The sequence below is a fragment of the Bufo bufo genome, chromosome 2, assembly GCF_905171765.1.
Source record: "Bufo bufo chromosome 2, aBufBuf1.1, whole genome shotgun sequence".
Taxonomy (NCBI): domain Eukaryota; kingdom Metazoa; phylum Chordata; class Amphibia; order Anura; family Bufonidae; genus Bufo; species Bufo bufo.
This window is the reverse complement of record NC_053390.1, coordinates 338,636,984-338,649,534: the sequence shown is the minus strand read 5'-3', so window position 1 is coordinate 338,649,534 and position 12,551 is coordinate 338,636,984. Positions and strand designations below refer to the sequence as shown.

General features: G+C 38.2%; 1 protein-coding gene across 1 annotated transcript in view; it reads right to left on the bottom strand.

The window, feature by feature from the left end:
• Positions 1-1,866: 1,866 nt before the first annotated feature.
• LOC120989135 (guanine nucleotide-binding protein G(q) subunit alpha) overlaps positions 1,867-12,551 on the bottom strand; it is a 154,057-nt gene continuing 143,372 nt past the window's right edge. Inside the window, exons 6-7 of the mRNA XM_040417053.1 lie at positions 8,239-8,392; positions 1,867-6,210 (exon numbers count right to left, since the gene is read on the bottom strand). Of these exons, the coding sequence (XP_040272987.1) occupies positions 6,020-6,210; positions 8,239-8,392 (345 nt within the window). The 3' untranslated portion in view covers positions 1,867-6,019. The remainder of the gene's footprint in view (positions 6,211-8,238; positions 8,393-12,551) is intronic.

Genomic DNA, 12,551 nt, shown 5'->3' with positions numbered 1-12,551 from the left:
TATAGATGCTAAATGTGTGTAAACTCCCCAGACCTTTTGGTAGGTAAATCCATTTAATAACATATAGGTACTGATTCAGACTTTGTGTGTGTTCCTTGCAATGTTATCTCATTCAAACTTTGAAACAACACACACTGAATTTTGATAAGGGATTGATCTCATTTCATGGGAAATATTAGCTTACCTTGAAATCTTGGAGCATGCCATCAGTAGCTACAAACAAGCTCTTCAACTCTACAGAAAATGTGTATCTTTGCACATTTTAGGCCCAGGTATTATATATTCATAGGAATTGTGTTGTAATGGAAATGGTACTTAGTACCTAAAGGCCATGGTCAGATTGGCCTAGATTTACTAATCCTATCTAATTTGCACACTGGGCACCCAGACAGATTCTTAAAATGGTACCTAAAACTTTGTTTAAACCATGAAGGGTCTGAAATGCTGCTCTGAGCACTCTGCACTTTTGGTTTTAATCCCCTCTGCTTGGCTGCCTGAGCATGTTGTGTACGGATTTCATTTGCTTTTTATGGATTGGTAGGCTACATCCTTAGACAGACAAGCAGAGACGATCAAAGATGAAGAACACTCAGAGCAGTGCTTCTGTTCCAGAGGTTTTCTTCTGTATGATAAACATGGCACATATTTAGCACGCCTAGTTTATACCACCTATCTGTAGGCGTTGGCATACATCAAGAATCTGTCCACATGCCCTAAAAATGTGTCCCCATGCACCAACGCGCAAAAATCTGCCCACCAAAGACATTAGACCATGCTACCCTAAATGATAGCAGAAAATGATGTTCAGCAATATGACATCCATGTCTGACATGTGCCAAGTCTCCTAACCTACAATGCTTTGTCTTTATGACCATATACGACAACCCATGGAAGACTTGATCATTCCTTTTCGTCATCCTCCTCCCTCGCCCTCAAATCTCTGGGACCAGGAGAGTGACTGGAACTTAGCCTTTTATTTGTATTGCATGACCCATATCTTTCTTATTATTGGTTACATGTTTATTGTTCAACAGTTTTGTTAACTTACTTGGCTTTATATATCCTTGGATGCTTATACTCATTTACGTCCAACATACGGTGTTCATTTATCCATTGTAAAAAAATAAATAAAAAAAATTATCCATTGGATAAAAATAAAAACTTTTTTTTTTTTTACTGGACTGTACAGGATACAAGAACGTGGTGTGCTGTGCTTTTAGATCTTTTTTTCCCCTAACATATATGTGAACAGGATGCACACAACGTGATGTGAACCCACCCCTAAGTTGTTCTAATTTGCACCACTTTTTTTTTTTTTGCACCAGAATAGTGGATACCAGCTTCATAAATGTATCTAAAAGACAGACAAAAGCGGTTCATGCCCACATTCTAGTTTAAAAACAGGAAATGTCAAGGAAGTCTGCATAAGTCACTCTTTTTGGCGCATCAGAAAAATACATGTGTCAATGAGATGCACCAAATGCGGCGCACTTAACATAGTAAGGGTCCATTCACACGTCCGTTGTTTCTTTCCTGATCTGTTCCGTTTTTGGCGGAACAGATCTGGACCAGTTCTGTACCCATTCATTTTCAATGGGTCCTGAAAAAAAAATCTGACATTGAGCTGTCCGATTTTTTTCAGGACCCATTGAAAATGAATGGGTACAGAACTGGTCCAGATCTGTTCTGCAAAAAAACGGAACAGATCAGGAAAGAAACAGACGTGTGAATGGACCCTTAAGGTGGCCCACTGTGTGATTAGGTCAGACATGCATTCCTACAGGAAAAAGGAACCATCTATTCAAAATTAATGCTCAATTGTATCAAATAACCATGTAAAAATTGAAATTCATGACACACAGAAGGCATAATGCATCACTGTTTAATTTGATACTAAACAATTAAATAAAAAGTATAATTTCAAAGTTTAAGCCAAATTAACTAAAATTGAAAAGAAAAATTAACAGATGCTTGATTATCGATTTGAAACGTTTACCACATTCCAACATCTGTCTTCTGTCTAGTTTAAGTTGTGGCAACATGACGACGTCCCAGAATAACATACTGAAAGCATAGCAAACCATGTAGTGCACATACATGACTGCATATGTGCCATAAAATTAACATATACATATATACACCCAGAAGCACAATTTGTGAATCTTTGGTTGGATGTATAGGTTATAGAACATTTTTGAAACAATAATGGTCCATGTTAATAAAAAAAAAGCAGAATTGGAGACATCTGTCCTTAAAGTCAAAAACATCATACAATGCAAACCACTGAATTCAAATTTTATTAGGAGTGGTAAGATGCCATTAGTGATGCAATACCAGAAGGATAGGAAGGAAGAGCTTTAGTTGTGTACAATGTACCACAGAAAGATAGTAAAAATGAGCAAAGCCACATCCTGCAGCCCTTGCATCCCATTTCTCCACATTTTAACTCATACCAATCCCAAAAAATAAAATATATATTTTTTTTACTTGCACATTTAGAGAAACATATGTACGTTACTCACTGAAGTGCTGTAAGGACCAGCAATGCATTTATATGCGCCCCTTCCCCACACATTATATTTTTCCTCAACACTGAGGCAACTGATGTGTGCCAGGAGAACCTAAAAAATTAACACTTGAACACCAGCACATCAAGATAGCCTGCACTTAAAATGTGTATAGTAACCTACCCTCACCAATGCAGTACAGCGCATTCATTGTTATTTAATTTTTTTTTTAAAAAGCACTCATATTACAGTTTAATTGTGCTAGCAATGGTCTAGGTTCCCATGCAGGACATTAAAAAAAACACCCGATTTTGGCAATATTTGAAGAGAAAAAAAAAAAAGTTTTTTGCCTACAATTTAGGTTTCAGGCACAAATATCAATTCTGGAGCTCTATAAGGCATGACTGTTAGATCTGGAAACACTGATACATTCTTAGTGGGAACCCCTGTGCATTAAATTATTAGTTTTGTGCAAGAGTTGGTTACCTACATAATAAACAGATAAAACGAACTGGAAGAGGGGGATTAAGGAAAAAAATCCACTGGTCACTTTCTCGAAATTTGTTCGCTTTTTGGAAATCATTATAGCCCCAAGAACATCCAGAGATGTCAGTCTACTTTTTTGCAGTGATATATGTAGTTGAAAAATATGACATGTAACAAATCTCAGCCTCTGGGCCTGCTCTTTTAGGGTTCGGTTAGGAAATGTCTTTGCAGTTAGCGCTTAGAGCATAGCACTGTTTTCCTATCCTCTCAAGAAAGTTAACTGTAGAGAAATTGGTGCATAGAAATCTAACGACCCCCTACCCCCCGAAACAAAAGCAACTACTGCAAAATTTTGTGAAGCTTCAGTGTCAATTTTCATTTATGTCACAGCATCATTGAAAAATAAAAGAAAAACAAATATATATTCATATTTTCACTGACTAGAAATTCAACATTGGTGACAACTATATACAATAGAAGTGTGCTAACACCTTGTAGAATATACTGTACGTATGTGATATACTTTATGTTAATGAAATACTTTTTGCAAAAAGTAATGTGTGCAACTAGGACCATGAAAAAAGTATATATTAGTTTTTATATTCTTTTTTTCATGAGGATATTTATACCCTTCTAAAAATTCAGGTCCTTCCAATGGATTGTGACAAGCTTCCAAACCTCTCAGGACTGAAAAGATGTTGAACCCCCACACTTGTGCTGGTAGGTAACCACTGTATTATGTAATCCATTCACATTCTGTACAATAATGGAGTCCTCCAAATAGAAAGCTCTTCAGTGTTGGCCATTAATGAAGACTTTTCTTTTTATCTTTTTTTTTGTGTTTAGATATCCATTATAAATTGTACCCATATTTAGAAAGAGTTCAGATGACATCTGTTACCTGGGTACCAGAGCTATTGTTTATAGTCAATATTTAAATGGTGGGAAAGGAAAAAATATATAAAAATTAATCCTGACGGTAAACTCATAAAATGTACATTCTCCTTAAAAAAAAAAAAAAGGAAACAATATTTGAAATGTGAATAAGCTATAAGACATACAATACAATTACATAGATACATATTTATCAATACAGCACATTCAGTTTGCCAAAAACTAATGATTACAAAGCCAATATGGATGCTGCCATATATATATATGTATAGAAATAGAGAGATGTATGTACAATGATTATAGCATTTATAATTGCACTATACCTACAAACAGTATTTTTCTTTAACTATACTTGTTAAATTACATGTATATTCTTGGGGAGCAAAAAGGGAAAAAAAATAAAAGTTATGGGGGGATTTTTTGGATAGAGTAGTAACATAATTTATTTAATCCTTCCAGCTGTGGACATTTCCAAATGTCAGGACTGAATGGGTTAAACGTGAACATTCTGCATTCAGTGTTTTCTTAATTCTCAGCTCATCTCTGCATCCCTGAGGCAGTGGCTTCAGCATTCATGACCCTCTTCCACCCCCCCACATGCTGCATAGCAATAAAACAAATGGCACAGCTGAGCACCCCCTCCGTTTGAACAGCTTGCAAAAACTCCACAAACTGTATACTGCAAAAAATAAAATAAAAACAACAATAATAAAAAGTAGAAAATGGCAAAGCTGTGCAAAGGAAACTGTGGAAAGACATCATTCGGTGCATTTCATAATCATTAAGAACTAATACTTGGATTTCTTTTTTTTTTCTTTTTTAATATTCTTTCTCATATAAATCACATAACAGCAGGTCTGAACATATTTAAAAAAAAATCTTGGATTACTCTATTTTTATTTGTAACTGTTCTTATTAACAAGGTCAGGAAATGAGTGCACTTAAACTGTGTTGCAGGTCCTTCGAGGCTCACAGTAAGAGCTTCATTTAAAATAAAAATCCATATGGCACCTCACCTCAACATACAGGGCACCAAAAACATCTTTAAATACAAGGCTACCTGCGTAGGTAATTCATGCACAGACTGTTTGGCAAGTATAATGGAATACTAGGAATTAAAATACCTACTGTATGAAAGTGAAATGGCTTATTTGGCAGGCATCAGATGCAGTTGGAACCTAATCAGTCAGTTTTGGCATTTTAATTGTCTATGTACAGTACAAAAAAAAAAGCCAAATTTGGCAACTGGATATTGGTTCTGCACAAATTATTTATTAAGCTCTATAACACCACATTAAAAATCCTAAAAAAAAAAGAAATGTATCGGTATAGTGGAACACACTGCACTAAGTTGGGGGGAGATGTGTTCAGTGTTGAAATATCTCCAATGGTTTAATCCCCCTTCCGTTAAAAGAAAAAATGGGACGCTAAGTCCCCTCTCGTCTTCTTTTTTTGCACACATAAGCACTCGCCTATCTGCCATTTTGTCATCTCATTATGTGATAGCTAAAGAGTGAACTCATGTACCTAACTGCTTGATGAGTTCATTGAATCTTACCTCAAAGTGACAAGACAGTACCAAAAACCAAATCTACTTTATACATGTTAATAATTTAAAAATCACAGTATCAATACTTTTTATACTTCAAAAAGTATATAAATTAGCAAAGAAGAAGATGGCTTGAATTTAATCATTAAAAAAAAAAAAAAAAAGTTATGCCTAATTGTTTTCTTCTAATGAAAGGGATTCTTGAACAGGAAACTTTATGGTAATTTTAAAGTTGAAAAGGTTAAAATACTTTAAAGAAGGAGCCCAAGAGCATCCTGCTCTCTTCTGAAAAATTAAAAAGCAATACAAATTAAACAGGCCCTTGTGAGTGCACGACTTACAATTCAAAACAAAAGTCGTTTTTCTCCTACAAAATTGGTGCCGCCATGTTAGTGCAGCAGTTTTTCCTCTACATAGTTTAAATAAAATAATAATTACTACAAACTCTGATCATTCACAGAGCTCAGGACGGCAATAAATTAGTATTATGCAAATTGTTTCTTTTCTTCACTTGTAAGATAATACAGTCCTTTTTGCATTTCTTCAATGGCCCAAAAGGGGTTGGGAAAGCTAGCAGGCACAGTTAGACCAGGTTGTATTCCTTCAGGTTCAGCTGTAAGATAGTGTCCTTGACAGCAGCAAAGACAAAGCGAATGTTCTCCGTATCTGTGGCGCAGGTGAAATGAGAGTAGATTATTTTGTCACTGTCTGGATTCAGATCTACGAACATCTTTAAGATGAATTCTCTTGCTGCTTGTGCATCTCGCTGTGGTCCTTTGAAGATGGAAAGGGAAAACAAGACAGAAAAATTAGGAATGATCAAATGGACCAACACAACTAGGGATGAGCGAATTGACTTCAGATGGAACATCTGAAGTCGATTCGCATAAAACTGTGTTAGAATACTGTACGGAGTAGCGCTCCGTACAGTATTACAATGTATTGGCTCCGATGGGCCAAGGTTATTACTTCCAAGGTACCACTTGGAACTGAAACAGTTCGGTAAAAGGTTTTTTACAGTAGAAATTAATTTTTGAATTTATTCATCGAAGTAATAACTTTGGCTCATCGGAGCCAATACATTCTAATACTGTATTCTAACAAAGTTTTATGTGAATCGACTTTGGATGTTTCATCCGAAGTCGATTCGCTCATCCCTAAACACAACCCATCCCACACATAAATGGGAGCCGAGTTGCAGTACCCGAGAACTGCCACTACACAGGTGTATGGAGCTGTGGTGTTCCAGCTCCATACACTGTTTACTTTGGGAACCCCTGCAGTTGCCACTAACAGCTGATCATGGAGGGAGAGGGTTTGCCGGACGGCCATCCATCCTATCCATACTGATGAACTACTGATGACACAATGAAATTTTTGTGTTTTTGCAATGCTTTTTTTTTACCCCTGTACATTTCAATATGCATTTTTCTCCTGTAGAAAAGTCTAATGGAGACACCTGAAAAGTACACCATACCCAGACCTGGCTGTGTTTTAAAAACGGAATAAGCAATCTAGCCAAAAACACACACAAAAGTGATGGGTACAAAAATGCCGTTAGTAGTGAGGTTCATAATTTTGTATCGACTTACAGCTAACATCTGGCCATGCATTTTTCTACAAGAATGCCACGCTCCCTTCAGTCAGTAGGGGGTGTCGAGTTTGAACCCCGTTTCATCTGATATTGATGGACTATCCTAACAATAGGCTATCAATACGCAAGTCCTAGAAAACCGCTTTAATTAAAACCGCTGTCCATCCTCATAAAATATACAGTATAAAATATAAATTATTTTATGAACAGTAAATGGAATAAATCTACTCCCAAACACCAAAAAGAAAGAAAAACTAATTACGCCTGATCTGTGTTTTCTCCGATGTCGGTGGACAGTTCTAGAGCCCTCATACTGCCACGGTTCAGGGCTGAGGGGGAAACTGTAGACAGTCACTGATGAATTGTGTTACGTGGTGCCCATCAAAATTTGTAATAAATGAACGAACGAACAGGTTGTCAAATCTGCAACGGCTCTCTAATACAGGGGTGTGGGGCCTGATATATTCCTGGAGAACACATGCTGCTGGTATTTGCAATCAGATAATATTTAGAATTCAGCGCAGCGAACACAAAATGGTAAACCTATAAAGCATCCACTTGGTCAAAGAGGTAAAGAGAATCTAGTCTTAATTTTCTTATAAGGATTAAAGAAGGTGGAAGTGAACGAGTAGGTTGCTTGATTTTGATATGCCTTATATTTTATTACATAGGTGCTGTTATAAGGGAGGGGGCACACATACTGTCCAAATAACACAACAGGATTTGTGTGCTTTACAGCAGCTGTAATCACCCCAGCATAAGGAGCTGCATAGAAAACCATGTATTTATAGTATAGTGGCTGTGAACAAACCTATCACCCAATGACCCTCCCCTGCACTACATATAGAGTCTGCAGCACGGCTATACATCTGTTATTCAGTCATAATGTCCTGTAACCATATAATTACCCAGTAAGAACACAGAGATAGACAAACCAGGAAACCTGTAAGGAGATTCAAGCTGCCCTCATCACAGGGCTTGAAAAAGAGTTGGGCAACGGGAGAAGTGTGCGCTGGCGGTTTATCTCGGGCTTACCCCTGCCAATCTAGATGAACAGGTCCCTACCCATCTGTGTGAAGTCAGCGAGGAGGAGCAGCGCAGCAGACACTACTCCCACAAAAAGTTCCGAAAATGGCGACATACATTTACAATTGACAGTCCTAAAGTGGGAAGTAAAGATTTTGTCACTTATAAGAATTATTACTTACCATCATACTCCGGAAAATAATCAACTAGATGGGAGTACATAATTTTCTCCTCAAGGAGATCTTTCTTGTTTAGAAAGAGGATGACTGAAGAATTCTGAAACCACGGATATGTGATAATCGTCCTAAATAGTGCTTTGCTCTCTTCCATCCGGTTCTGCAAGAACAAGTTAAAAACATATTAAGGATACTGAAGTGCAGCACATGGGTGAGGATGTCAAGACACAAGATTTCTCCCGGCTAATTCTTACATTTTCATAAACAGCAGCAACGTTAGGCCTGTTTCACACTTGCGTTCTTGTTTTCCGGCATTGAGAACCGACAGAGGATCTCAATCCCGGAAAAAGATGATTCCATTTAGTCCTCATGCATTCTGAATGGAAAGAGATCTGTTCAGGATGCAGCAGGATGTCTTCCTTTTCGTAAGCATTCCGTTTTGCGTCCAGTCATAAAACCGGAAAAAACAGAACAAAAACGGGTCACTAAAAACAATGTAAGTAAATGGTGACTGATCGTTTTTTTAAGGAGCCTAAAAAAACTGATCCATTTTTTTCCATTTTGATTTCACACAACCACATCCTAACTGAACAGATGCATCCTGATGTGCAAAATCAGAGCGGATCTGTTTAATTTCCGGTATTGAGATCTTTTGCCAGAGTGAAACTGGCCTTAGAATACTTTCACACTAGTGTTTTTGCTAATTATCTTTAACATACCCAAGACGGATCAGTCATGAACTCCATTGAAAGTCAATGGTGGAAGGATCAGTTTTCTATTGTGGCAGATAAAACGGATCCGCCCCAATTGACTTGCATTGTGGGTCATGACGGATCTGCTTTGCTCCGCATCCCAGGACGGAAAGCAAAGTTCAGCATGCTGCGGTTTGCTCTCCGGTATGAGAACGGAACGGAATGCATTTTGGAGCATTCTGTTCTGTTCAGTTACGTTTTGTCCGCATTGACAATGAATGGGGACAAAACGGAAGCGTTTTCTCTGGTATTGAGCCCCTATGACTGATCTCAATAGTGGAAAATATTAACGCTAGTGTGAAAGTAGCCTTTGTCAATGGTGCCAGATTCGTTTTTTTTTTTTTCGTTACAGGAAGAAACGGATCCGGCGCCCATTGACTTAAAATGATTTTCATGCCTAAAAAAGTTTGTTCAGTTTTGATTTAACAGAGCCATCAGGATGAATTAAATGGAAAGGATCCTTTGAATTCAGGTTTTGAGATCTTCTGCCGAATCTCAAAACCTGAATTAAAAATCGCAGATGTGAAAGTAGTCTTAGAGAATCCATTCTACATGAAGTGGGAAGCTTTTATTCAAAGTGAATTTCACCCAGCTTTTCTTACTCTGAGCAACAGAAAAAAAAAAACATTCTAAAAGTAAGACAAAAACAACCCCCCCCCCAAAAAAAAACCTCAGCATATATTACACAAAGTATGTATGTTAACTAACATGTCATTTCCTAAATCATCACTACATATGCAAAAAGGAGAGGCAGAAAGTCCAACTAATGATTAGTAAGTTACCTGAAAAAAAAGCCACCATGAAGACAAAAAGATGCTTATTAAATGTTATTAACCCCTTAAGGACTGGGCCTATTTTTTTTTTTTTGCTTTCCAATAGCCATAACTTTTTAAAATTTTCTGTTCATATGAGGGCTTATTTTTGCAGGACAAGATGCATTATTTTAGTGGCACCATTTAATTTACCATATGTCTTGTATTGTAAAACGAGGAAAAATTATCTTTGTGGGGTAAAATGGGGGGGGGGGCGGTCAATACAATTATGGAGATACCAAATTTGTACAGTTTTCATTTTATTACTTCTAAAAAAACAAAACCTTTGGAATTTTTTTTTCCTTTGCAATGCCATTTTCTGACAGCCATTACTTTTTTTTTTTTTTTTTCCGTCTACAGAGCTGTATGAGGGCTTACTTTTTTGCAAGACGAACTGTAGTTTTTATTGGTACCATTTAAGATACAACTTTTTGGTCATTGTTATTAAATTTTTTGGTTGCTAAAAATGGTGAAGTGTGTTTTAATCCCCCCCAATTACAGCTTTCACCACGCCGGAAAAATATTTTAATAGTTCAGACGAAATCGGCCCTAAATACTGAAAGAAGGGAACTCCTGTCCTCAAAACAAGGGACAGGATTAGAAACAGACCCCATCTTCCGTATCATAGGAACCTATGATGATCAGAGCAGAGAAGTGAGGGAGATATTTCAAAAGTACTGGGACATGCTCTTGACGGATACTGATGTGAAAGACATCCTCCCCGCATACCCGGCTATAACATATCGTAGGGGACGGTCATTGGGTGATAGGTTTGTTCACAGCCACTATACCCCTGTCAAAAAAACAGGTACGTGGCTTGACAGAAGGCCTCTCGGTACCTTTAGATGCGGCTCATGTATTGCCTGCCCACATATTGTCCAAACAAAAACATTTACAAGCAATACTACCAAGAAAATATACACCATTAGGGATTTTGCAAACTGCAAAACCACAGGGGTTGTGTATTTGTGCACCTGCTCATGTAACCTACAATACGTGGGTAAGACCAAGAGAGAACTTAGAAGGAGAATTGGGGATCATCTCGGTGACGTGCGACATAAACGTGACACCCCTATAGCAAGACACATACAGAATTTCCATGATGGGAATAGCATGTCACTGAGATTTTGTGTAATTGAGGTGATCCGCCCATCCGTTAGAGGTGGGGACCTCAATAAAAGGATCCTACAAAAGGAGGCGGAGTGGACTCACAGGTTAAAAACTGTGAGTCCACTGGGCCTCAATGAAATGTTGTCATTTGCATGCTTCATTTAATTTTGGTTGTGTCTGAAAATACTCATTAACCACTGACTAAAATATATATATGTGTAAAATGGACCAAGCAGGAATATAATATATTGACCGTGATAGGTCAGATTCTTTGATATCTACAGTATATGTGAACAGCAATATATTAATGGGGTTTATCTGGATACCTCTGCAATCACCCTATTTAATGCCTGTTCACTATGTCCTACCTATATAAACCACTGTGCCCCAAATAAGAATCTACCCTTACCTGCCTTATATTGGTATCAGTCATCTCTATATCTGAGATATTACCTTAAAAATGAGAAAAAACTGTAATTCAATGGGATATATTCTGCAATGAATCAAAGAGAGAGTGCAGAGAATCCACTGGTAATTCCTAATATAGTATTTGTAAGCTTGGGGGATCCCTTGCCCTTGAAGTATTTTATAATTTGCGCATGTCTCTATTAAGCTGCTCTGAATACTGTGTTGAAGCCTCTCAACGTATCTGGCGCTAATATAACACTTCCGATCATGCGCCGGCTGAAACGCATGACCTAACCCCATGCGGTTCACAATGGACCCCTCCCCCTGGCCTATGCGCATGCGCGAATAAAACACATCCACCTCCGGATGTGCCACTGAGAATGCGCAAAGTGGAGCGCATGATTTCACTCTGTGCGTTCCACAGCGGACCTCGCTGGCTTCTGCGCACGCGCGGTCAAGGCAGTTCCGCTTCTGGATACACCAGCTGGAACGCACGCCACAACATGCGGTAAGCGACTCACCGCTATCGAATTAAGGCTAATGTAAAAGGTATTTAAGGGGACAGTCTCAGACATTCGTTCTGGACTGCATCTATCCAGTGGGCTTATCCAAGAAAAGAAAGTGATTGTGCTTGACGGTTACCTAGCCGTTACTTTATCAGTATATACCCCCTGATGAATCTGACAGTATCCACTGTCAGAGGAAACGCGTCGGGACTTAAAAGAAAAAACGACATCTAGCTGTTGATACTTGGAGGACTCCTCTGTAGGGTGAGAAGATTAGGGAGAGCCACCGATAAGTGGGGTCGCTCCTTCTGGGGTGATTCTCCCGCCATTAGGCGGGAGACCTCTCCGCTTTCAGGCAGGGCCACATTAGCTGTGTAGGGATATTCCTCCTCTTCTAGTGTCCCAGTACCCAGAGTGTGTGGTACTTAACAATCATTGACGTTACCTTCCAGTATACCAAGCCACCTCTGGGGATTGCAGAGAGCCATCTACATGCCTGGATATTCGGAAAGAAGGACCATTTACCTCTTATGCAACAAACCGTGAGTTACAAATATAAGACGTAACCGAACTGCATCCTCATCCAGCATCTAGTACCTCGTACATGTATCTGTATATACAATTTATTACAGCCTGATGCATCATACGCAGTCTATTAATATTGTATATGTGGGACTTATTTTAAAATTGAAAATGATAAAAGTTACGTTTTAGTAGGATAATAATTCAGT